Here is a 27,178-nt window from a genome sequence, read left to right on the forward strand (position 1 = left end):
CCTCCTTTTCTATGCTCTCCATTGCACGTAACAGATGTCATTCAAACTGGTTGAGCGGTTGCATCTGAAAAGCATCTGCACATTTTACATTCACTTGATTAAAAAAAATAATTGTGTGCGCTACAAGCTAAAGCTTCCTCTTGACGCATAAAGCTGTTTCCAATGTTCTACATTTGCACCTAAATTCACAAATTTGCATAAAGTCTGAGGCCAGCTTGACCCATTGTTTTATGCTACTTGTAAGTGGGTTGCAGCAAAAGCTTTTGCACATCAGATGATGGTGCAAAGTGCAAGTAATGAACCTGCAACTAATTGGAAGATTAATCAGAAATACACACTTGTAAAGAGACTTTATTTCTTCCTTCTTTCAGTTTTTTTTTTTTTTCTTGCCAGACAACAAGGACCTTTCTGTACAATAGGTTTAAAAAGAAAACTTGTCAGACAAAACTAAAAGTTGGCTAAAAAAAGCATCAGGAGCACATATAGCTGCCAATTTGTGACCAAGGAATCAATAGATTCTTGTTCGTGTACAGTGGGTTAGCTGCTACAGACACCTTTGTTCAAGTAAACATACACACAAGCTCCTGCCCCTAGTGAGCAAAAAAAGGAAAAGCAGAATGCTGGGAGTGGGCACAGTATTTCTAAACGGACAACGACATGGTACAAGTTTCTCATGGTACATGCAACGAGTACAGTGCATCATTGGTATTCGATCTAACAACCAGTTAAACAAAAATGGCAAACAAGACACTTGTGTAATGCTTCAAAGTACGACCTCACCATGTCGAGCTTAGCGATGTTTTTTACAAGGTAAGCAACAGCTTATCAGTAACCTCGGTGCAACGTAAGGCTGGCATGTGTAATGCGTGAAGATCCTCCAAAATAACGGCGAATATTAACTCTGGCTGGAACGGTAGGTCATGCACCCGCTCGACTTTCTCAATGACTGAAACGCAACGACATAGAGAACGAAGCTCGCCAATAAATTAGTGCCAGCACTCAATGTTAGCATTGTGCTTGGAAATAACTACGGTATGCTGCAGAGTAAATTGCAAATACAGGTAGCACACCTCTTCCTTAATCTTTAATTACCCGTGAATGAAAACCAGTAGTTGCCCCTACGAAAATCCTACTGTGCACTGATAATTTCTGAGGCCATGCACTGCCACTGTTAACATCACTAGGTATTGCACACAGGGCCCCCACCGACCCAAACCAAGCGCGTTCCAACAGAGTGCTGGGAAGAGGACACATTAGCCAGTTTCCCTGTTGGATGCATCAATAATAGTTGTCAAGAAACATTTTTCTTTCCTGTTTAAGTACAACACGGTTTGGGTGGCGGTTAAAACCGTTGACCTAATTTGATGTACTATTGCCACCAGGACAATGTAGATCACCACCAGGCAAGCTGCATGATCTTTCATTTCGAAGTGGAATATAACTTGCTTATTTTATATTATGGATGTCAACTGGCTTTAAGAATCTACTACCTGGACCGGACACATCCCTGGGAGCTGGTTGCACTTTTCCAAAGCAGCTGCACTGCTTGTCTTTCACACATGTTTCCTCTTTTTTTTTCTTTCCAGCCTTGACTCTCGGCAACAGTGATGCATTTGTTAACTCAGGACATCATTTTACCTATTCTGCTGGACTTCATTTTTGCCTATTTGGCATCCTTCTAAACATTTACATCACCAAACAGCACTGTGCAACAGACACACACCCAACTACTAAGTTGGTGAGTTTAGACAAACTAAGGACGCAACACTCATTCAACACAAATGGCTACATACTATGCCTCTGTAGAACCATGCAATGTTGTAGAAACAGTGCTTACACCCTTTACAGACAAGTTTAACTTAGGTATGCAAAGGCTATCATTCTAAATATACAGAAGCTGTCATTCTGAAAATGCTGGCTTAGTGTTCCGCTCGCTGATGCTATGTATGTTTTTGCACCTCTTAAGTAACATCACCTGCTTTCCCAAAGGTTGAAATAGCCGTTGTAAATCATAAGCAGGGCTCCTCGGTTGAACTATTATTACGTTGTTGAAATGTAGCTCATCTTGATATCCCAGGGGTCGTCCAACATCCAACTGCTTAGTGTGGTAGTTCGGCCTTACATGGCCTTCCCATTTCACAGAAGAGTAGTAATGGCACTAGTGCAACTGGCAGCCAACCATAAACTGCACGAGTTTTGAATGCACAACAGCTTTACTGCGCAGGGAAGAAGAAAGAAGAGTGCTAAATCACACTGGACAGTTTCTGCAGCATTGCATAGAAATTGTGAGGCAGGGTATATAATCGCCGACTGCCAGGAAGCGAGCTAAGCATTAGCTGGTCCCAATGGCACCGAGGTGTGAGAAAAAAAATGAATAAATAAAGGACTGAATCACATAAGCACAGTGTCACATATGTCGACACTTTGCGAGGAAGTAGAACAGACGGTAAGCCCATGCCCGACATGCAGCTCTTGACAGCAGCAATACTAAGTTACACGCATACAGGCAGCGTGCTAGCTTGTATTGGAGACTTCGACGGTTGTCGTGCCTAGACGTGAGTCTGGAATGCTTGTCTTTTGCATCTATCTCATAGTACCACCGTATGACCAAAAGTCACGGGCAAGGCGGTGCACGTTGCGAGTTCAACGTCTGATAAAGCGTCTAAAACTACGAGAGACACCACAGTAATACATGTGCCAGCTGTGCAATATTGCTATTGCCTTCTGCCCCGGTCAACTCCCACCCTCTCGGCAATGCCACGTGGCCATGGCAGCTGCATTGTGGCTAGCTGCCTGATCTCAGATGCTGCGTCAAAAAGAAATTTTCAAACAAATGGCTTTACAAGTGGCCGACCCAGCAGCCTCGACCAGAGACGAAGAGAGAAGGACCTTTGCCACACGACAGCGAGCGCACGTGCACTAGGAGGCATGCCTGCTCGGGCAACTGGGCCAAAAGAAATAGTGAAAGCTCAACTCAGAGCTAAACAAAAGTGGTCTCCAGTACAGCCAGGCTTCAAGAGACTTGTTGCACGACTCCCATGGCACGGCCCACGATGCTGCCCAGGACTCCCTTGAGTGATGACAATGCCTGCAGTGAATACTAAACTGAGTACTTGGTTGCGTACTTACAACTGGTAACTAGCTTGAATGTTTTAGAACAGGTCCTTGTTCGTATCATTCGCACATCTTTGATGACAGCTGCTCTGTACCAACATGTTGTGAGAAGTGGGAAGGCGAAGCAAACATTGTAAAGCTGTGGATCTATCCATGCAAGAAGCCTTCGTGGCTACCATCCACTGCTACCGAATTTCGGAGAATAGTACACACCTTGGTGGGCTGCTGCTGAGAAGGCGGAGAGTTGTTGGCTTGCCGGTGTGCATCGAGGCACTTCTGGTAGCGCAGTTTGCATGCTGCCTCAATGGTCTTGCAGAGTGCACCCGCAGATGGCTCGCAGTGAAGCACGTGTGCCTCGAATTGGTCCTGGGCTGTGTGCACGATGAACCCGCAATTCCTGCGAACCAACAGCGGTACTGTGAGCTCTTTGTGACCACTGCCTCTCAAACATCCTGCTTCTAGATACGAGCCTATGTTGTGGCACAGCCTCGTGGTTGTTGCAGTGTGGCTTCTGTTTGCACAGGGGCAAGTGCCAAGTGTGTGTTCAGTACAAATGTGCACAGCACATTGCTCAGAAAGTTTACAGACATGGCTGCTGCGGACATCCTGAAAGTGGCAGCTATAGAATTAATGAATCAAACATCTCAGACTTATTAAAACCGTGAAATGAAGCTGCCTTGCTATATACAGTATAACCTCGTTACAATGGATATGTTTACAACAGACATTCTGATACTACAGTATATTGCCGATTATAAGTCGACCCCCCAACTTGCAACCCCTTCTAGGGGAAAAAAAAGTTGACTCCGAACACAGCCTCATGCTGCGGCCATAGCTCACCAATAAGTTTTTCAGAAGAGGGAGTGATGCAAAGAAACATATATTTGCCCATGAAACATTGCTTACAACTCGTCGTCACTTGAAAGAAGGACGCAGTTACGGTAATTGCCATCGTGTGAGCCACTGCTGCTCGCCGTCGGAACGGGTGCCGGTGGTCGTGAACCCAATCTCAAACCGCCTCCTCAACGGCAGGGTATCGTCCAGACTTCGGCCCACGAAAGGAACGGCGTGTAGCAGCGCACATGAAGATCTTGGTCCTTTGTTTTCTCCATTCCCTCACACACTTTTCCGACACATCAAACTTGTGCCCTGCTTCAACGCTGCTTTCTGACTCTGCGTAGAGGATCGCTTGCCTCTTAAAAGCAGGGCTGTACTGTTGCCGGCGTAGCGGTGGCATCTTGGCGTCCGTTTGGCAGCATCGCAAATCGCGCACACCACTGCTCGCAAGCGAAATGCAGAAATGGCGAACAGGCGTGAGTGCAAAAAGATGCAAAGATGCTTGTGGGCGCACGTGACTGGTCATGTGGCTTAGTTCCCCGCGAAGTGTTGCCAGCCCACACGAATGCCGATGGTTTGTCAACGAATCGTTTCTATTGTATGAAAACAAAACTGCAGGGCGCATCGCAAGGTAAATTCCTCTTTATTCATAGAGCATCGTTTGCCCTCTATCAAAGGTTTGAAATGCTGCTTTTGAGACCGTGTTTCACAAGCAGTTCGCATTAATGCCGCGCATCAGTGATTTTTAAACGTGCTCCGTAGTTTCGCCTCGCATGGTTTCGCTATAGTTTGCAATTGTAGGTGGCGACTCCGCTCGATCTCGCGGCCAATTACAGTCACACGTCTGCGATGTTCGCGACGAGTGGGGCGCGCTATCGTAATCTGATAATTGAGCTTCCGCCTGCAGCTGCCAAACTAAAGCGTAATTATATTCTATATTATCGTCGACCCGTGAACACAGAACGAGTGCGAATGCGTCACTAAGTAGCGCAATTTTCGACAGCCATCACCTCGCGACGCACAAGCAGCAGACGACGCTCCCGAAGCGAGCATCAGACCAATGGCGAGGCGTGCTGGCAGGTACTGGAGCAACACGGCAGAAGCAGCCAATCGGAAGCCTCGAATTAACTTCAAACATGTGCTTTTTGTATGCTTGTTACTAAATGGAGCAACTAAAGCCCCTCCATCACGTCTGCTGCCGCATGGAGGGGCTTTAGGAGGAACTATGTAGCTGAAACGGAGAACTTGAACAAGCAGAAATGCTCTTTACGATGAGCCCAAAATGGTGGCGTCCGGTTGCGCTGTTTCCAAGCTATAATTTTGAAAAACGCTGTTTTCTTTTTTTTTGCTATTTCCGCAACTTTCGCCCAGTCGGCAGACGCAAAAAATTTTTTTACAACACTTCTACGTAGTTTTCAGTGAAGGTATTTTGGAATCAGATAGAAAAAGAGCTACACAAACTGAAAATGTGATTTTCCAAAAACCGCATTTTTTTTTGGTTCCCCGTTAAGAATAAATCCGATCTTTGACCATGTTTGCGACTTGTAATTCTCTCCGGTTATAACACATCCATTCACTGTTTACATAACAGTCTGTTGTAACAGTACTTGGATTTTACATACTCCCTTTACAACAGACCAAAATCCTCTTCACTATGAAGGTCTGTTGTAATAAGGTTATACTGTAGCCCGAATGGGAAGGAGTTGCAACGACAAACCCAACAAGGTATGTCCCACTGAAATATCCTGAAAAAAATCAACTGATCTCAGTTTCAGCTGTGATGCTTAAATCACGTAAGTAAAAAGTTGCACTCCACTGTAGGGTGGGGGGGGGGGGGGATGACGATTTTGGATTAATGTTGAAATATTGAAGATCTTTGATGTGCACATAAATCCAAGCATACAGGTGTTTTTTTAATTTTACCCCTCTAGAAATATAGCTGCACTGGATGGCAATCAATGATGCCATTTACATATTTTACAACAAAGCAGCATCGCACTAAACTACTGCAGCATGTAACACTCCACTTACTTACTTCTGTAATTTCCAAACTTAAAAGGAGCTCTGTCCTTGCAATGAATTATGCATTCATTATTACATAAGCCTAAGTCAAATCTCGTTACTACGAACACCGGATTAACGAATTTTTCAAAGTTACGAATATTTTGAAAATCCCCGCCAGACTGCCTATATTTTCAATGTAAAAATATTTCAGAACAACGAATTTCAAATTAACGCATATTTCAGAATAACGTACATAATTTATTTGCTCGCCTATACTCAAGGAACATCAGTATTACGAATTTATTAAAAAGTGACGGCACCGCAACTCTCGCGGGGCACAGCATACGCCGTTTTTTCATGCCCGCCTCGAAAACGGTAGCTATCATTATCGTCGTATTCAGAGCCAACTGCTAGCGCCACCACACAAACATGGTTTGATGTACGGCAGGCCTAGCCAGCCCTAGCGGCCTCGTCAGCCTCATTGTTCGTGTCACGCTCGCGCGAAGTTTGCCGTGTGTTGTCGGTTTTCTTCACATCTTTCTGCAGCTTTTTGGGTGACTCGACGATGCCTATAGCAGGTGCAGGCGCTAAGAAGCGCAAGCAGTTTTCTTTGCAGGAAAAGGTGGATTTGTTCAAGGAAATTGACGCTGGCAAAAAGCAAATCGACCTTTGCAGAGAGCGTGGCATTGCCCCATCGACCCTCGCGACCATTTTGAAAGACCGAGAAAAGGTTCTGAAGCTTCACAGAGAGTCGCAACTTGCGCCTACGAGGAAACGATTGCGCCTGGGGAATTTTCAAGATGTCGACCAAGCTGTGCTGACCTGGTTTAAAGATGCCAGGCTGCAAAACGTCCCAGTGTCTGGCCCAATGCTTCAAGAAAAAGCCCGCGAGTTCGCCGACGCACTTGAAGTAACTGGGTTCGATGCCCGTTCGGGTTGGCTTTTTCATTTTCGCCAGAGGAACGGCATAACCTGGCAGGTAGTGTCAGGTGAAGAAAAGGCTGCAGATTCCTGGCGGAATGATCGTTTCCGAGGGATTGCAGAGTCGTACTCTGAGGACGACATTTTCAACGCGGACGAGACTGCGTGCTTTTACCAGCTTCTGCCGGATCGGACGATGCACTTCAAAGGTCAGCAGTGTAAATGAGGCAAAAAGTTGCATCTCCGCGTGACGGTTTTGCTCTGCTGCAATGCATCGGGCATAAAGAAGATCAAGCCGCTGGTCATCGGGAAGTATGCAAAGCCCCGCTGCTTGAAGCACGTCGTATCGCTACCATACGACTATCGTGCGAACAAGCGCACCTGGATGACAAGAGAATTGTTTTCGGAGTGGCTCCTCAAACTCGACGATCAAATGAGGAAAGAAAACAGGAAAATTCTTTTGTTCGTCGACAACTGCTCAGCACACATTGTGAACGTTCGCCTGACGCACGTTCGCCTGGAGTTTCTGCCTCCGAACAACACTTCCTTGCTGCAACCCCTTGACCAAGGAATCATAAAAAGTGTTAAGGTGGAATTTCGCAAGCGCCTTGTGCAGCGGTTGATCATCAATCTCCGCTTAAAGCAGCCGACATCGATCAACGTTCGTCAAGCGGCAGAAATGCTAACGGGAGCTTGGTGGAACGTGAAAACGTCCACGATCAGCAACTGCTGGCGAAAACCAGGCCTAAGAAAAGCGCCTGAGCAGCTTGAAGACGACCTGGAAGAGAACCACAGCACCCCAGGAGACCTGTGGACTGAGGTTGAGGAACTGCTGCCCGACGTCTCATCCTTCGATGACTACGTGGAGAGCGACTGTGCAGCGCTAACATCGGCGGACTTGACGACCGAGGAGATCGTCAATAGCGTTCGCGACGTCTCCAGTGACGACGACGACCCGAAGGATGAGGAATCTATGACACCGAACACCGAGGCCGATGAGTCCGTAACGCACTCGGATGTTTTAGTGCATATGGACAAAGTCCGCACTTACATTGGTCGGTGCAGTGATGTGCCCGATGAGGTGCTACGTCAAGTGGAAGGTGTGGAGGTGTATTTAATCAGCCGTTTTTGCTCCGCGCGTCAAAAAAAAATCACTGATTTCTTCAAATAAATTACTTTTGAAGTGAGCGTAAAATTTTCTAGGTTGATTTTTTGCATTTGCTTGACGGTGCACATGGCAACTGTCAAGGTACGTCATGTTCACTCCTAGGTTTAACCACGGGCCTACAATCGAAGTTTTTCATTACAACGATATTTCAAAATAACGAACGATTTGCGGCGGTCCCGCTTAATTCGTTATATCGAGATTTGACTGTATTTCAATCTAGGTCAACTTGCATTTTCCTTTAGTTTCACATCTTTTTAGAAAGTAGCTTTAGAATGAACTTGGGCTTCCGTACTCAAATTAACGTAACATGTGGCAGGTGCCATCATCGGTCAATTTCTGAACAAATGCGAATAAAATTTTTCGCATTTCTGAGTGGAGGAAACTCCTATTAACCAATGGAAGGAGCATTTCGAGTCAAAAGTGCCAAATATCTTTATAGTACTGTCAAATTTAAGTTAAGAAAAGTGCTCTAGTGCTGCAGCTCCCTGTAGACAACTGCAGAGCTCTGCCCCGTAGGTGAAATCATAGGCAAACTTGATGTCAGCGCCTCAGAAAACAAATCTGAAAGACCAGTTCAAAACTTCCATGAATTTGCCTAGCAATTCACATACACGTTTGAAATGGCATATTCAGAAACCAGTGGCACACTTCAGAGTGGTGAATGATTCGTAATTATGTCTGCTGTGGACAGACCAATTGAGACATATTCGTAGGCCTGCTAAACACATTTCCACTGTGGACTTACAGAGCGCTAAGCTCTATGCCTTGGCATTGTTCTAATTTTTTTTATTTCAGACTATTTCCGCCAAAAATTGAAGGCTAAAATAAAGAATTTCCATTTAGCAGTCAGCAGATTTCAGATCCTAATCTTCTATCTCATGAATCTCATCAATGCCTTCCAGTCAATGCAGCACAAGTCAGTGTCTTCAACTCAGGTTAAGCAACTCTGGAGAAAAAAAAGAAAAAGAAAAAAAAGTAAGAAGGGTGTTTTTTTTGTCCCACAACAATAATTGACATCTGTTTCGCGTGACTTACCTTGCACTACTGCCATGCACTCGGTACTTCCAAGTCACGAACAGCCTGTGCATTATCAGTATAAGTGCTCCTTCTGTACTAATGGTGAATAAAGAATTGAATTGAATTGAATTGAAAAAATTGAATTGGACAGCATTCATGATAGGAAAGTGCCGAGCAACAAGTTTTCAAGAAAGGAAACTCAAGCAAGCCAAATGGTGATTACTGTTGTGGGACAAAAAGGCACTTTTTTTTACTCCATCTTAGAGTGAAGTGCACATCTAAGACAGTACAAAAGATGGGTGACACTAGACAAGAACTGAGTCGCAGCGGGAGGTTTGACTTTGTGCATCTAGGCGTGCGCCTGGCCAATGTGATCCGACTAGGTCCGCACCACGCTCCATCTAGCTCTGTGTTTAGACAGGAGCTCCTTACATAAGGCTTTGTCTTGAGCTTGCTCCACATGAACCCCAACTCACGTGACTTCCTTGCCAATGCCGAGGAACGAGAGGAACCGAACACGACACTCGGCCAGCACTTGGCCACGCCCGCCGCCTGCTGGATCCAGTGTCACCGTCACTGTCGAAGGGGCCACTGCCACCTGCCGAGGGAGACACCACACTGATCTAGACGGACTCGGGTTGACTCAAGCGCTGTTTAACAAAGTTTTGTGCTACTTCAAATGTCAGGTTCAGTTGGGGTGTGCAAGATTTTGTCCCAGAACTCGGAAAGGGACACCTCCGTACCACCACCTGTTCCCAAATAAAGATATTTGGTAGGGCAAAATGCTAGAAACAAATACTGCTTGTAAAAGAACAGAGTCTTTAAATAAACAGGCAATACTATAGAGGCACCAAAGGACTGTAAGTCCTGGTAAAGTTAAAGCAATTCACATTTAAAATCTGCACTGCTTATACTGCTTTGAAGACTTTTCATCGAAGCCTTTGAGACCATGTTGAGAGGCCACTAAACATGTATTCTGCTGCTGCAAGTTTTCACAGCTTGAGTTACCTTCCACGATATCAGGAACAGGCTCCAACATTGCGGCGATTTGGGCCTTCTGGTTGTGCATCGGAAACGACTTGTAGCACAAGAAACACAGACACAATAGAAGACGACTAGCATTCGTATATTGTTTGTTGTATTCTTTTGCGTTTGTGTTCCTTGCGCTACAAATCATTTCCGAGGCTCCAGCAATTACAGTGGCTCTAACAACATTTACTGCCAGAACAGTTGCACAACAAATAAAATGCTCGCTAACAAAACACAACTGCCAATCAACTGAGACACCCCAAAAAGCAGCATACCTGTACGGGCAGCCAGTGTGCGCGAGGTACGCGATCGAGCAGGGTGTCAATGGCCCCGTTGAGCAGGTCGATGCCGGCGGCTGCCGCCACAGGCATGCTGCCCAGGTACAGGGCCCGCAGCACCTTGCGCGGCTCCTCCATGGGCCGCAGGAGGCCCCCTTCCACACCATCCTCTGAAACGTTACAGAGCACTTCACATAAGACACAACACAAACACAAAGAAACCTACAGTCAAAAGTGCCCCTGCAGTATGCTTAATCACACATGTCCTGACGGGAGTTGAAAGACTTTTTGTCCTGACCAATTATCTTTTCGTCGGGACAACCATTTTTCAATCTTATTGTCCAATAAACCTAACTTACTAGATGGCACATATCCTGTACCCTTCTTTGCCATCTTTCGTTTTAAAGCAAACTTCCCCATTGTAAAAATTCAGTTAATTCAAACTTCTTACTTGTCCATGCCTGGAAATATCTGCTGCATTTGTCGCTTGCAGCAAAACATTCGCGTTTTTATGTGACTAACAACCGCAAATAAAGCTGATTGCCTGCCCTAAAAAACAGCCATACTAGCCAAATCACGCACACCAACAATCGCATGCTGAGTGAGGAAGAAAAAGAAACCGAAACGATCTGACTTTAATTCATTGCGTGCTGACTGCATCTTAAAGTCACTTTCATTGCAGTGCACTAGTGTCATATGAGAAAGCGTCCTAAGATTGGGAAGGGGCTACCAGCAGTCACGGGACATAACACATTTAATCCCTTAATTACACATGCATGCACATGTTGTATAATAACAAATACCACCATGATGACTGGCGTCTAAAATCTTTACTGGCAATCATGCAGAGCTGTCTTTGCTGTTGCTGCTGCAATGGGAAACAACAAACATAACAATGCTGGTTGGTATGTTGCCCTGAGTCATACCTATAAAAACTTCTGATACAGTCGCCGACCGATAAATCGGACACCGATATTCGGACATGCTCGTTAATTCAAAGAGTCGCACGGCACCGCCGATGATCCCATAGAAGTAATGTGTAAAGACGACCAATATTTCGGACAGCTGCGAGATCTACATTCGATAATCCAGACCCTGTCCGAGACTGTCGCGCACGCCGAATCGCCAGCCATTATCTCCTCCGGCACCCGTACCATACAAAGTATGGCCTCAGAGATCAAAACGAAAGCTAATTGGTGATCTATGAGGCTTTATTTCGATCGCTACTTTATGCCTCAGAGATTTGTGATTGGAAATGCCGATCTTGGAGGCACTAGTCAACTGTGGGAAATCGTATCGACATTGCGAACATCCTACATTCCGGTTCCTATATCCCCGCGCTGCGCTGTTATCACCACCATTCTGTCGAATGCGTCTGCGGTAAAGAGATCTGCGTGCGCGTTCATTTTTATCTTGAGACTTGCTTTATTTTACGCTCTGCTGTCTCAAAAGACCTGAGTTAAATGGCGCCAACGGTGCCCTCACAGCCAGCACCGAAGGCCGCGCCAACAACAACGAAACGCGGCAGATACAGTCAACTGCCGATTTTTCGGACGTCCGATTTTCCGGACATGCTCGAAAATTCGGACGCTTTCGCGGCGCCGTCACCAGCCCCATAGACGTCAATGGTCAAGAACGTCGGAAATTTCGGACGCCGAAACTCTTCGGCGTCCGATTTTTCGGACTTTCTGCCCAAATTGCAGGTCTGAAAGGTAATAATTGAAGCCCCCACCTCTGCTGCATCTATCATCTCGTAGGTTCGAACCACTGCTTTCGCGAGTCGACCTGTTTGCGACAGTAGCAGAGTCCGAAAGCCAGCTTTGTCGCGATGCCGAAGTGTTATGGGGTGAAGCGGACCAGAAATTCAAACGGGCCGCTGTCACGGCACCGTGCAGCGATGTCTTTACAGATAAGCAGCAGAAATGCACGGAGGCATGATGGCAGCAGGTGGCAAATGTGCCAGTACGGCTCAATTGCTGACAAGCCTTACGATAAGCATCTTCAGTCAACTGCTCGATAGTGCATGTGGCCTGGTGCAGTTGCATGTGTAGTGCACGCATTTAATAGGCGAGAACCCAAACGCGCCGTGCCGCCATTCATGCTGCCTCTTTGTGCGACCGCTAAGTGCGCCGCACAGACGCGTTGCCTTCACGAACGAAACCAGCTCGTCATCGTACAGCGATCACATCACACTGCCGGAAATACAGGCGGACTTGGTCGCACGTAAGTGGAAGTGCGGGCAGCAACGCATTGACAACTTTTTTCGGCCACCGGGACCCTGAAGTGTCAATAAAAGTATTTTTTTTCTGACGCATTCGTTTTTTCAGACATTCGATAATTCGAACTTATTTACGTTCCCCGTGGAGTCCGAATTATCGGTCGTCGACTGTAATTCAAACAAAATCTTGAGGTCCTTTCGAGTTTGAATTACCGAGAGTGCTGTAGTTCACTCATGACGGTCTGAACTAGCTGTGGCTGTAGGAAAAGCAAAAATTCAGGAGTCCCTACCCTGTTGAGGAAATGGGGGCAAGTTCTGCTTTGCTAGGGCATGCCTAACGTCCTGCTTTTATTTATTTATTTATTTATTTATTTATCTTAGGTAGTGGCCGTCCCCGGAATGCCGTTTTAGGGCTGAATTGGCATGGCATATTTCATGTTCTTTCCAGCGTTTGTCAACCTGTAGAACGGCCCAACGAAATGATCACACGTGATCATATAAACGCGGGTTACGAATTCAATTTTCTTGAAGTCGGAATTTTTATGAAATGTGCAGCTCCTGACATCGGCCTTACGCGATGTCCAACAGATTGCTTTAAGTCCGCCAAAACGAAATATTTCAATGAAGCGCCCATATCAAGTGTACTGCTTCCCGTCTCCGAACTCTGGTTATTGCAAATCAAGCTTTTAACCGTGTGTCTCACGCTTAGTCCTCACAAACCAAGAAGCTGACAAGATGGCGCACAAGCTGCGAGTGCACCAGGCGTGAACCAGTGCAAGTTAATGGCAGCTTCGTATTGTTTGAGGATTTTCACAGAACACGACCAAGAAAGATTATTCCTTCCTTGGCGTGGGTAGCGAGAGGGTACAGCCCTCTCACTACACGTTTCTTGAGGGGAATTGCTTTTCGCATTGTTCGTGTCCAGCCAACTCAGAGAGCCGCAAACCGCTTATTTTTTTTAGCGAACCTCGCTGGCTTCACACGACAGTTACTCCAAGCTTTGCTTGAAAAGCTCACCCATTGAGAGGCTGGCGAGGCGGTCCAGGGCAGAGCCCACACGCCTGGCCGGAGGCTCCGTGGGTGCTGCCCGTTTGTCGCCAGACGGATCTGACAGGCTCCGCTCCAGCACCATCTTCTTGCACACATCTCGCAGGGCATTGGCAATGATGCGCGCTGGCATGTCGCATCGGAAGACGTGGCACATGAAGCGCCGGGTGCCACTGTCACGGGCTACGTAGGCAAAGTCCCTGCAAGAAATCAAACATCGGAGTTGCGAAGGTAATCGTCAGGAGCCATGGTAACTAATTAAGGTTTCTGAAAATTATCTAACGTACAGTCAAACCTCATTAGAACGAAGTTGAAGGGGGAGTCGTAATTCGCTATAGCCAATATCCATTTCTACCGACAATTAGCCAGCAAGAGAGAATGTACTCACCACTGAACATCACAGCAGCCCGCCGCGCAGAGAAAAACAGCCGTCGGAAGGCAAAAAACTAGCAAAATAATAAAGAACAATGCACTTTATTTCCGCCAAATTCAGCACACCAGCTGGCAGATCACTTCGAAAAAAAAATAGTCCTTAATAGACTTTTGCCAACTCTTCTTCAAGTGGATGACTGCTTTTCCAGCTGCAGCCGCTATTTCGAGTCCATCCTCACCGTCATCATGAGCACCAAAGAAGCGGCGCAGCAGGTCTGTCGCATCCAGCGCTTGCGCAGGCGTCGGGTTCGCCAACATTAGGCTCCGGGGTGTCGACACATTCGTCACTGTCGTCATTATGCACCCCCGTCACCGCGCGCACAATTTCCACATCTGACAACTCTTCGGTTGTCACCGCGTCAGCATCGGCACCGACGTACGTGCAGAAAGTGTCGCAGTCAGGCACAACGCCGACATAAGGAGAGCGTCCCACGACGTCTGGGCCCGGTCGCCTGAGGCACCCTCACTGGCGACATCACCAAGATCTTCGCTGGGCTCTCCGCTGCTGACGCCAAATGAGGCATGCCGGAAGCAATTGGCAATCGTGCTTGCCGTGACGGCCATCCAGGCAGCTTGTAACATCTCGATCGCCATGTACAGGTCGATCGCTGTCTCGTGCTTCATGCTCATATTGAGCAAAATTCGGTCGATGACATGCTTGCGGTAGCCCCTTAAAGTTCATGATCACCCCTTGATCGAGGGGTTGCACAACCGCAGTAGCGTTAGGCGGCAAAAAGCACAGCTCAATGTTTTTAAGCACAACGGTAGTGTGGTGGGCCGCGCAGTTATCCAGGACGAGGCATATCTTGCGGTTCTGCTTGCCCAGCCGCTCATCCCACTCACGCAGCCATTGTGCGAAGATCTCTCTTGTCATCCAGGCCTTGCGGTTGGACACATAACTCACTTGGAGTTTCCGCTTTCCTTTGAAGCATCGTGGTGATGCCCTTTTGCACGAGGGCCAACACCTTTTCGGACCCGTCCATATTCACACAAAGTAGCACGGTCACACGGACCTTGCTCTGTTTACCGCCCTGGCAGTGGTCACCTTTGAGGGCCAAGGTCTTTTGCGGCAACATCTGATAGAACAGGGCAGTCTCATCTGCGTTGAACAAATCCATGGGGCTGTATTTTTCGAGCAGCTGCCCAAATTTCTTCTTGATCCACACCACTGCAGCTTCGCGGTCCACAGATAGCGATTCTCCGCTGACAGCCCTGCCGACGATGTCGTGGCGCTCCTTGAAGAGCTGCAGCCAGCCGTCACTCGCCACAAAATCATCATGCCCCATGATGCAAGCGAAGTTCCTTGCCTTCTGCTGCAGAAGTGCTCCACTCATAGGAGTGCCGCTTGCTCTGATTTCTAAAAACCAGTTAAACACCGCCTTCTCGACAGCTTCGAAGGCGTGGGCTCGCAGCTTCATTCGGTCGCCTTTGACGCCATGTGCGACAGCGCCGGTAATAGCTTCTCTCTTGCTTGAGATCGTCGACAGCGTGCTCAACGATACGCCGAAATCTTAGGCCACTTTTTTTTTCTTGACGCCGGACTCAACGGCTTTCAACATTGCCGACTTCTGCTCGATTGTTACAGTTTTGCGCTTACGTTTGCCGTTGTCCATCTCATGTCTAGCGGCGGAAACAGATAGAGGTGGTGTTGCTCTTCCACAGCGAACGACAAGGAACAAAGCCACAATTTCTGCCGTCCCGGCATCCCGACATGGAGCTGAGGAGAGAAGGAGGTCAGATGCGCGGGCGGATCAATGAGTTCCACAGGAGAGGGGAGGCCGGCTGACTCGCACGCTCGCGCGAGTTGCTGCGCGGGCGAGTCCATTAGTTCCTGAGGAAAGGGGAGGCAGGGAGACGCGCACCCACGCGCATGTTGGCAGGCAGCTCCTGGGGAGCGCAAGGCGCGAGTTTTGAATTACTGCAGCCGTGATGGGACGTAAACCGTCGCGCGCTATAAGATATTGAATTCACGTATACCAAAATGATCAGTAAATGCTCGTTGTGGACAAAGAATGGTTCGTTATATCGATTGTGAGGAAATTTTAGCTTCATTAAAATGAGGTTTTAAATACATGGGTGTCTATGGGAATTTCAAGGGGAATTAGAATTGCTTCATTATATCCAATTAGTTCGTTATATCCCACGTCGTTATAATGAGGTTCTACTGTATATCCAACCTATTTACTTTCAGTGTACAAGCATCTGGAAAGCTCTTGTCTACAAGAATAGCCTGAATCAGAGCTAATTCAAAGTGGGTGCATAAAATCATACTGCAAGGCAACAAAGGAAGTGTCATACACTGAAACCACGATATATTTTTCAACAATGCACCAACTAGGAGGCAAAGCATTCCATTTTACCAAATAGAGGAGAGGGGGAGGCAAACAAACTAGTAATCGTGCACACTGAAAATAAGTCTGTCACCAATAACAAATTTAAACATTAATTTATGCAATGCTTATTCCAATGGTATACTACATAACATGGAGCTGTTAGTTCAGGCTTCTAAAGTTTCCAATCAGGAAAGGGTGTGGCTGGAGGGAGTGCTAGTTAAGTGACGCAACCGCACTAGTAAACTCACTTGTCGCAGTTATCTACCCACTCAAATGTTTTCTTGGGTGAGCCATGATGTTTGCTGGTCACCAGCTTACAGCATATGTCTTCAATGCTAAGGAAAGCACATTATCACTTTCATGCAAAGGACTAAGAAAAGGAGCAGGCAAACTGGACAAAAAAATTAAAGGGGAAAAAAAAGAAGATAATTCTGTGTTTGTTTTCCATGTGCTTTTTTAGTAGTGTTCTGCCCTCTGCGAAAAATTAGCACCCATGAGCAGGCATTGCAAACAAACAAGAACAAAGCTAAATTCATTGCAGGGTACCAAGGTTACAACATGGTTCATGTCAATTGTATGCAGCTGTCTGCTAACCTTTTCCACATTTCTGCTTGGGGATGATAAGGCACTTGAGACAGCAGTCTCATCAGTCACGGTTGCAGTGCGAAGAGCTTAGTCTGCATACACCTTCAGTTCTTCCATTGCAGCGCTTCATGCAAAACTGACTAATCTAATTGACCAGCAAAATTACAATAAACCAAACTGGAGCTTCGCACAAGCTCACAGACACCAAAACCACAATAATCGAAGAGACCAACACCAAAGACTCGCAACAGCAAAGTTTCACTCACCGTTCCCTGTATGCAGCAGCAGGCAACCAAGGCAGCAGAAAAAAAGAGAAACAGGAGAGTTAGACATCGTGTGAAAGCTGTGCATAGCTCCACCGTACCTCTTCACCAAAAGTGCTGTTCAAACTGGTTCAGAAAAGCACATGCTGAACCTCTATATTGCATAACACAACAGGCACCAAAGGCTTGAGACAAACATGTTTTGTCTCACACCTTCTGTGAATGTTTTTGTGTTCAGCAATGGAAAGTAATGAATGAAATACTAACTAGCAAAATCTCATATGTTTTAAAAGGCAAACTGAAGTACTGCAGTAAAATGTCAGACTCTGAAAGAAACCTCATTTTAGGCAGCGTAACTAAAGAGAAGCGTCGTAACAAAATATAAAATTCGGAATATGGGTACATGTGTTGGAAAAGCTTGAAAAAATACCATTTTCATACAGAAACTAGAAAAAATATATATTGCCATCACAACCCAGCAAACATTATGCACTACTTAGGACGCGCAGCTGCTCAGTATGACCTCGGGGACTGTGCAGTGTTGGTGGTCGAAACCGGTGAGAAATCTTGAAGGCAACATGCTGGGTCTCCTTGGAGGCAGCAAAATGCTGGCGAAAGGGCTGCTTTTACAGGTGCAATAACACGCACTCAGGACTACAACCCCACCCACAAAAAATTACGGTTTCTTATTTCACTAACACTCAGACCCTTCTGTAAAAGCACCAAAACACACAAAGTGATACCTTCCAGCTTTGCCCACATGCAATTACAGTTCAAACAATTTATATGAGGCACTGATGTAACAGACAAGTGGGTATAAGAGACATCAGTGCGCCTGCATCGAAATATGGTTCATCAGAAAATGAGAAGTGTTAGCCTGCTTATAATAGACACCTCATATATATACGGGACAAGAAATGCTCCTAAGTGCATGTGTCTTATTAAGGGGTTCAACCGTAATTTATTAATTTATTTATTTACATATACTGCAGCCCTACTTAGGGTTCTAGCAGGAATGGAAACGTTATATAATGCTAGTAAGACAAAAAAAAAACGCACGAAAATACTGCTAATGGTAAAACAATTGTACAGACAAGAGAACAGTAATAAGAAAAATTTTGAAAAGGCAGCAAGTGTGAAAGTACCGGCCATTGTCTCTGCCAACGCCCCAGACGCGAATGGCATGCAGGGGCTGACAGTGGAGCACCGTGCCATCCTGGGGCCGCAGCAGGCGAAGCTGGAAGCCGTCCAGCTCCAGAAGCAGCGACCGCCCCTCGCCCCATCGGCCCACACCGTCAAGGCCTCGGCCCAGTGACAGGTCTACAATGCAGCGATTCAGTGCACGGCTCGACCGTTCGGGAGTCAGCTCACTCTCGGGAATCTCTGACCAGCCGAGGGAACGCACAGCAAAGCGCATTGCTTCCCCGCTGCTGCTGCTGCTGCCGCCAGCTACGCAGTCCTCCTGCGTGCAGTGAAAGAACACTCTAGGAACGATGGTGTGCTGTCCTAACGGAAAGTAAGCTCCATTCTGTGACACAGGCACATACATTTCGCAAGAGTTTGACATGTGAATGAAAATTAAGAATGGTTACTTCTAACATGAAAAATTCCTTAAAAAGGGATGTCACTGGAACCAATGTTTCGACAAGCGATCTTATCCTTTTCAATGCTGCAACTGTTGCAGCCCTGAAGAAGGCAAGACTGCTTCTCAAAACGTTGGCTCCAATGACACCCCCCGTTCGAGAATTTTTCACCTCTTCAAGTTACAATCTTCCCCTGAACTTCTGCTTTATTTGTATTTCTAACATGGAACTACATAATCATATCTCAACAATGCATGTAATACGTGAAAGATGTGGGAATCGAGCGCGCCCGCCCCTTTGGCGCCTCGTTCCCCAGCTAGTGCGTGTGCTGGCCCCGTGTGGTTCAAGCGCCAGGAACCGCCGTTAATCGGCAGTATGGCTGGTATGGCGACCACGGCGGCAGCGCCAGGCCTCTTTTTCTGGTGCGAGCCATGTGTCGGCTTCCCGGCGCGCAGGCTTGCGTCCGCACATGTCTAGACATGCTCACGCCACCCCTCTAGCCTACGTCACTGTGCTGCGCCTGTCCTCATTGGCCACCAATGACAACCCCCTTCTCCCTTGAGCTCGCTTCTGTCTGGCGCTGGCTCGCCCGCGTGAGATGCTCTCAGGCCAGCACGAGAGGTTGACGCGCTCCTCTAGCAGGCGGCTTCTCGTTCGTGTGCTCGATTGCTGCCCTTTGTGTGATAGCGTGATAGTCGTAGTGCCGCTGGCAGGCGTACTCGATCTGTCTTGCGGAGTCCCCCTTATGGCCTGCAAGCCCGTGACTGTCTTACTGTGCTGCATCATGGGTTAATAAACCCGTGTTGTTTTTGACATCCTGCCTCGAGTGCCTTTTCTGCGCCGTGCTGGAGAGTCGACGAACCCGGCCGTAGCGTCTTTGTTCGCTGCGGCAGTGGAGAACGTCGCGTCTCTTGCCGGTCGCCTCGTAGGGTAAGCGTCTTGCAAACCTATCTCCACAAAGAAGAGACACGACTTCATGCAAATGCAAGTATCTCGCTCGTTCTTTGATCTTTGTGTTGCACTGTATCTTTACCTCAGCTTGTCATATTATGGCATCACCAGGAGACTGCAAATTGCTGAAGTACACAAACATGTCGGTTGCCATGGCAATGTGCCCTCACTTCCGTTTTCGGGGTATATCACGTGAGCACGATTGTACCTCACTTGTGCAGTCAAGCACTGTCCACATGATGGGCTGCTGACAATCTGGTGCGTGCTAATCTGACCAACGATGCTCACGCCATCAGTGAGAGACAGAATGCTGCCCTAGCTTCGCTAGTGGGACAACTGAGCATGGCATTGCCATTGTGTCACCACTTCATAGCAGTAGCGGCTAAACGAACTCTGCTCCTCTGCCCGCCATCGAGTGGAACAGCATTCCATTGCAGCTAACAGCGCGAAACACTTCTTGCTCCCTTGTCTAGGTGTTTTGCGCGGTCAGCTGCAATGAATCTACACCAACTCGCCCAGTTTTCCATCCTACTTAATTTGGAACATCATGACAGAGGTGACAGCATGGCACTGTTAAACCTCATGCGTCTATATAACTGTTATTGCAACAGAACTGCTATTCAACCCTGAACAACAGTGCCACCCCTTGAATGATGTAGGAACTCTGTTACAATAATTCCCCCCTGTAATTCCACCAGCAAAGAGGAGCTTTATGGAAGACATGGCTCTACTCCAGCACTTTTTCCTATTTGCAATGTCTCCTATTTTAAAATAATCTGGAACACATTTTCTAAAATACCTTGTACTCTCAGGTGTCAAGCAGAGGAACTTCTAAAAAATAACAGAGCTGGCATTGTTAGTCTTGCCTGTGGCTGAGCAGCCGGCGGCTCAGGTGGCGGTGGGAGCAGCGGCCGGCTTTCAGGTGTTGGGAGAGAGCGAGTGGTGCCCTCGAGCGGTCGCTCGCGTTGTATGGTCCCAGTGCGGATGTGCCAATAGTAGGGCCCATCGTCGTCCAGGTGGCGCTCCCAGCCTTCAGGCAGATCCTGCTGTTCTGCTTCATCCACCTCTTTCTCAGAGAGCCTGCGTAGCACAACCTTCAATGTGGTACGAGAAACAATCCACTCATACACACTCTTCAAAGCACTCACTCTGCTTTGAAACCATTGTATTTACACCATTCTAATCGTATTCAACAAAAAATGAACTTAAATTAGGCATGAAATCAAAACTAACAACAGCTATACCATACCATCATTGGCCCATTAGTGTAAAGAATGTCCCTTTCTTTTCTGTTCTTGTTTCCAATTGTGTTTCCCTAAACGACAAGGTTACCAGGTAAGCACAGCAAGCATTACAGCTAGCTGTAATGCTTCAAGCTTACATTGAAACAGCCACTTGTAAAAAAGCCCCATTAGTTATGATATTATCACGGTAATAAAATCAGAATAGACCACAGCACGGATTTCAGCAGAGCAGCTTTGATCAAGCAGAACATCTTTGTCCTCTTCCACAAACAGAGAATCCTCTACCACGCACAAATAAAGGCGAAACTAGCCACACAATAGCCAGAGACCAACTGTATGCACGTGTCATTACTCCCACTCATCAATAGCATCGGCTCGATGTTTTCGATGTGAGGGCAAAGGACCTCCTCCTCAACATCGGAAGCAGAGCCCAGGACTACAGCCCCTTTCATCTTTATAGATTAATTCATCCAGCAGTGTCACATTCATAACTCGGGTATTGATTCTAATGATCGCAATATCATAAGAAGACAGTAACATGTCTGAGGTCATGCAGAAATAAAAGCACATACATAACAAACCGGTTGGTATCTAATAATAATAATATTAATCAGCAGGCAGCTCACAAGTTATTGTCACCATCTGGCTGCTCGAGCATAGGCTGGCTGGTCAGGTCGATGCCCATGGATTGAACGTGCAGCTGCGCATAACTCCAGCGGCTTTTAATCCCGACGGGTCCATTCAGGTTCACATCCAGATCACCAGAGTCTTCATCGCGCTCTGCGTTAACCAGATACGTGGACTGCATAGTCACTAATTCGTTTAGGGATAGCACAAGCCAAATAAATAGCTCTCAAAAAGCTATTTCATTACGGCACTTCCATAGTAACCAAGCTTTTACGAGTGTTATGCATGATAAAATGAACAACTGCAAGAAAATTCAAAAGGCAATAGTACTGAATGTAGTGCAAGGAAGCTGTGCAAACATTGCAAAACCTACATGCGACAAGAAATGCCTCACGCTCTTTTCTTTCCAACAGGATTCCAGATATAATCTCATTTGTCACAATGTATGACATACTGGGCTTACTGGTTGAAAATTACTTCAGTTTCGTCTGTTTGTGTCCCAACAGTTTTTAGTGTGCTTCATGCCTATCAAAACTTCACTGATACATTCGTGCCATTTTATAGGACTTGCTTAGAGCTGCACATTTCACATACATCAACCATGCCAACTGACAACTGCCTGCCATGTCTTCCCAACCGTCAATGCATTAATATCAGAGTGACACGCAACAATATCAACTACGGAGGGGCAGGGCCCATTTTATAATATGCCAAGTAGTATCGTAGTATCGCCAAGTAGTTCTGTAGTATCGATGCCTAAGTGTGAGGAACAATAAATGATGAAGGCTATCCATTCTCCTGGAATCGTTCCCTCTAACAGCTTACCCGTGACCGAAGAGAATCAAAACATACTTACCCAAGCAAAAAGCGTTGTTGGTGCTTAGCGACGTCATTCTGGTCAGCATTCGTCCATTTGCGTCAGATTAAAGCGCTTCACATCTAATGCTGAATTCGTCTGCAAAAACCAAAGCAGAAAGCCCTCAAACGGACTGCTATACCGCACTTCCGCGGCGATGCTTTGAACTGTCATACGAGGTTACAAAGTGGACCAAATCACAATGAACTGTACAGTCGCCCTCAATATGACTTGCAACACGGGAGCGCGTGGCCTCACGAGTTTAATGATTGCGCACGGCTTCAACTTGCTTCATTTCTGTTCCTTAATATTATTTTCATACTTGGGAACATACCCCAGTGAGCGAACAGCGTTTAGTTATAGAAATAAAGGCTAGTGAAAGGAATGCGAAATCTTTAAACTCGTGCGGCTACACGCTTCCGTGTTGCAAGTCATATTGAGCGCGACTGTACGTCGATTCAATATCGATTCTTATACGGTTGTCACACAGGCATTTAATTTCGATCGCGATTGAGCCCCGATAGGGATCGAATTTCTCTAACGCGATTGGCCCGATCCCTTCCGCGTATTGCGCAAGTAACCCCATCACGATCCATAAACTCGATTACAACCGAGTTCGATCACGATTGAAAGTGGGCCGCGCGACGTTTCCGTGCCAAATCTGCATATAATTATATAAACCAAATTCACCGTGTCTCGCGTAACCCAATAGCTGGAAGTGAGCCTACCTAACCGGTTGTGAGGAGCTACAAGAGCGCGCGCGTAATGCGTGGGTTGTTCTAACAGTTCGCCGAAAGCTAAAGAAAAATGTGGGCCAACGTAGCACGGATCGTGTGCATGCAGAACACTTTATGGACACATTTATACCAATGTCTACAACGTAGGGTTATTCTACGTTCCAAGCGTAGCGCAGCTGAGAAATACACACACGTCAGGAGTATACACACGCACAGGCCGTGCTCTTTATTAAATCGCTCACACTTTGAAATAGTGTCAAAACGCGTCTCTCACTGTATGTAATCGTAGCTTGTAAAACCCTAATTACTTTAAAAAGGGCAAAGGTGGAGCGAAGCAGTACGAGTTCACTTCATGCTCCACATACAGCCGACCGTATCGATTTAGGGCTAGTGAACCGTTCTTCCGAGGCGCCAGCCCAAGCAGGGAAATCCAAAGCACACGGGGCGGCCCCACGGAGACTTACCGCCCTTGCTCGACGTGCGCAGATGTCACATCCAAACGCGATGAGAGAGATAAGAGGTCACTCTGTTATCAGTTGTTGCGAGCGGCCGCAACGCAACGCCACACCGCTACTGCTGGCACCCGCCGGCTTCGCCCGACGGGCACTCCTGAGAGACTGCGCAGGCTGGCGCAGGCGCGCACGCACGGACGCCCCGTCAGCCCCGTCGCCGCACCCCTCCGCACCAACAATCGCACGCGCGCGACCAAAAACATACCGGTCTCACATGGCAACCGCTGGTGTGGATCTTACCAACTGTTACGTCGCCCAACTGTTTGATGCTATGTCCTGTTTCGAAGAAACCTGCCACGCTGACCAATAATAATAATAATAATAATAATAATAATAATAATAATAATAATAATAATAATAATAATAATAATAATAATAATAATAGGAAGAAGAATGCGCTGCGAATTAGTATATAAACAACATTAATGACTTTAAAGTCCGAAATCTTGGTGCCGTATGGGTCCACGTCGTTGCCGTGTTCCTTTCTGTCCCCGTTTTTTATTTTGCATAGCACAATTAACCAACTAAAAAACCCGTGAGCGGATTGATTGGAAAATTTAGTCATGCTGTGGGATCATTGATTCGCGCGAAAATCTTGTGCAAATTCCTATCGTCTAATTTCTGTTATAGGTATATAGTTGCTCTTCTTCAATGTTTAATTAAGACACCACATGAGGCTAGTGTGGGGCACCATTTCAATATGTTACACACATAGGCGAGCGCAGGGTTCCCCTTCAAGGGGGACAAAGGTTCGTCGCAGCGCCCCCCCCCCTCCCAGTTATGCCAATGTATGGCGCTGACATTGAGCCCCCCCTCCCTATTATGTCAATGTGCGGGGCTGACTTTGCGCCCCCCCCCCCCTCTTAGGTGAATAGGGGGGGGGGCGCCTCCCATATATATATATATATATATATATTATATATATTATATATATATATATATATATATATATATAGAGAGAGAGAGAGAGAGAGAGAGAGAGAGAGAGAGAGAGAGAGACTGTTGGCCGTCCTGTCCTGTCAGACAGGACGGCCAGTCAATGACGGGGATCCAAGCCAAGGTCTTAAAACATCCCGCCAAGGGAGCTCAGCCCCCCATGAAGCAGTCCGGAGGGGGCCCGAGCCCCCCAGTCCCCCCCCCCGTACTTTCCGCCTATGGGGTACACGAAGCTTAATTTGCCTTAGCGGTCGTCACCATGCGTATGCGTCATATCCCAAGCAACATTTTATCCTTGGCAAAATGTCGGCCTGACGTCGCTGGCCAACTGCACTGTCGTTGGCCCAACCTTGGCACCCGATGTAGGGCCGGTCTCGGGATTGACATTGGCCTCATGTGGGCCTGCGTCGGCACCCAATGTAGGCCCGTCCACCGTGGCCGACAGGCCGAGTGCATGCCGCTCGCGGGTTGACTAATGCCCGACCTTACATAAGCGTCGATTTACCGACGGCCGTGGGTCGGTTGCGGACGTTTCTCGCTAGTATTGCTCTGCTTTTTTTTCTTATTTTTTGTGCGTGTTCTAACAAAACGCATCAATTGTTTTTCTGGTGTGTTGATGCGTGTCGTATTTAATGTGAACGGGCAGTTTATAGAGGCGTTTAACTCTATCTGAATTAATTACGGGCAGAGTGCACATGTAAGACGGAATTAACGCCTCTAAGGGTCTGCACTTGTTAACGTGTTAATACGTAACACGCAATAAAAGAAAGACGTGAATATAAGTTTTCTCTCTTTAGATCTTTATTTTGCAATTGTATAGATGCACTAATTTTCCATGCAACATTGTTCGCACGGAGCGTTTGCATCAGCCCTTGTGCAACGCAACCGTACAGTCCATGTGATCACGGCATGATAACGCTGACATATATAAATATAAAGACGGACGGCATTCCTGTTGGATCGGCTCCCTTCTTTCGGCCACTTCTCGTGCTCTTGGCCCTGTGCGCAGATGCGACGTTTTAACCGTCGAGATGTTAGACTTGCATTTTTCTTCTGTCGGGAAAAACTGAAGAAACAACAATGAATAATACTGTGAGAAAGGTAGACTATTACTTGACCAGTTGCAGTTGCACAGACATGTCGCGTCTAGAAACTCTATTCACACAACTAAACAAAATAATTTTGTCGCTGCACAAATAAGAAAAACACTGCACTTACAATAAATGCGAGTGTGCTGAAATTCCGAGAAGTGCTTCAAGCTCCACAGCGCACAGACTAGATAATATTGGAGAGAGGATGGATTTCGTTGTTGGCTATGTCACTGGAAAACAAATGGTACAATAAATAGAATAATGAGAACACAATCTTACCTTCAAAGCAGCCGCGGGCCAGTCACATATTGTGCAGTCGGCATTTACAGCACACCTGCGACCAAATTCAATGTGAAAAGCGATTGCGTGAGACTTTCGTAACCAAGCATGCATCTTACCAGAGTTTCTTTTCAGTTGGCGAGAGCAGCGCAGCACGCTATTCACACTACAGTCCTTGTTGCAGGGTTCCCTAGAGAAAACGGCAAGATATGTCACGGTCTTACAATAAGATGCCACAAATAAAAAACAAGAAAATCTGACATATTTGCCCGTCAACGAAGTCTTGGGTCCACGGACAAATATAACCGCCGTTCGCCTGAACATTTTCTGATCTGCCAGCTAGAAGAGACGACCAGATTGACGCATCAATTGTGCAAATAAAATTTGATTTTGTCGCTAGACAAAACTCACCATGCGATACAGCGAGGAAATAAAATGCCACTTACGAGTTCGCTTCAAATCCTCAGCAATGGGAGAAGGCCGCCTCCAGGATCAAGGCAAACGAAATGCCTCTGAGTGCTTGCCCGTCTCTGTGCAGTGTTTCAGCACCTCCTCGCTCGAAAGAGCTACAATTTGGCGGGAACTGACGCATGGAGCTTGCTCCCCCCCCCCCCCCCCCCCCAGCGCTGTGACAAAGAAAAAAAAGAAACGCGAGAGGTGCGGGGTCCGGCGCCCCGCTATGGTAGCCCCGCTGCACGCCCCGCCTCCCTCTTAACACGACGGAGACCGGCACATACCGTTCCTCCTTTCAGGCCTTGTCATTCTTTCTGGGAGAGAGATCTCACCACTTTTTTTTTTTTTTCGGAGGAACGCACGTGTTGCTTATATCAGCTCTTTCGGGTGAGAAAAAAGGAGCGGGAAATTTCAACTGAAGCACATGCCTGAACATTTTAGGGCAGCGCTAATGCGTGCAAGAAGCGGATCGAATTTGAATTGAACCGTTTTCGCTGTTAACACAAAATATCGTTGGTACTCTAACATTAAAACAAATTAACATGAAAACCATAAACTGAGCATCAAGTAGTAAGGGTGTCCGCAGAACTTTTTCCAGGGGGGGTGCATCAGCAGAGGGTGGGGGAGGAGGAGGGGGCATACAGCATAGGTAGCTTTTGTTTC

At 46.9% G+C, this 27,178-nt stretch overlaps 1 protein-coding gene across 1 annotated transcript; it reads right to left on the bottom strand.

Annotated features, from left to right (window-relative positions):
* Nucleotides 1–333: 333 nt before the first annotated feature.
* On the bottom strand, nucleotides 334–23,907 carry LOC119382893 (protein Fe65 homolog). Its single transcript, XM_049412338.1, has 10 exons — nucleotides 23,709–23,907; nucleotides 22,508–22,606; nucleotides 21,651–21,804; nucleotides 20,647–20,860; nucleotides 18,373–18,708; nucleotides 13,604–13,820; nucleotides 10,366–10,538; nucleotides 9,538–9,659; nucleotides 3,328–3,511; nucleotides 334–3,088 (listed from the first exon to the last, which is right to left on the bottom strand). Exons 2-10 carry the CDS (start codon nucleotides 22,554–22,556, stop codon nucleotides 3,014–3,016), a joined length of 1,524 nt encoding a protein of 507 aa, XP_049268295.1. The 5' UTR covers nucleotides 22,557–22,606; nucleotides 23,709–23,907; the 3' UTR covers nucleotides 334–3,013.
* Between the last annotated feature and the right edge of the window lie 3,271 nt (nucleotides 23,908–27,178).

Source organism: Rhipicephalus sanguineus, chromosome 2, assembly GCF_013339695.2.
Source record: "Rhipicephalus sanguineus isolate Rsan-2018 chromosome 2, BIME_Rsan_1.4, whole genome shotgun sequence".
NCBI lineage: Eukaryota > Metazoa > Arthropoda > Arachnida > Ixodida > Ixodidae > Rhipicephalus > Rhipicephalus sanguineus.

Bases quoted from the DNA above. Each gene is read 5' to 3' on its own strand.
- LOC119382893 (XM_049412338.1), bottom strand. From the start codon at position 22,556: ATGCTGACCAGAATGACGTCGCTAAGCACCAACAACGCTTTTTGCTTG. The intron at 3,512-9,537 runs GTGAGTTGGGGT...GTTGGTTCGCAG, and splicing joins GGCATTGGCAAGGAAGTCAC to GAATTGCGGGTTCATCGTGC. The intron at 3,089-3,327 runs GTGTGTACTATT...TATTCACTGCAG, and splicing joins CTCAGCAGCAGCCCACCAAG to GCATTGTCATCACTCAAGGG.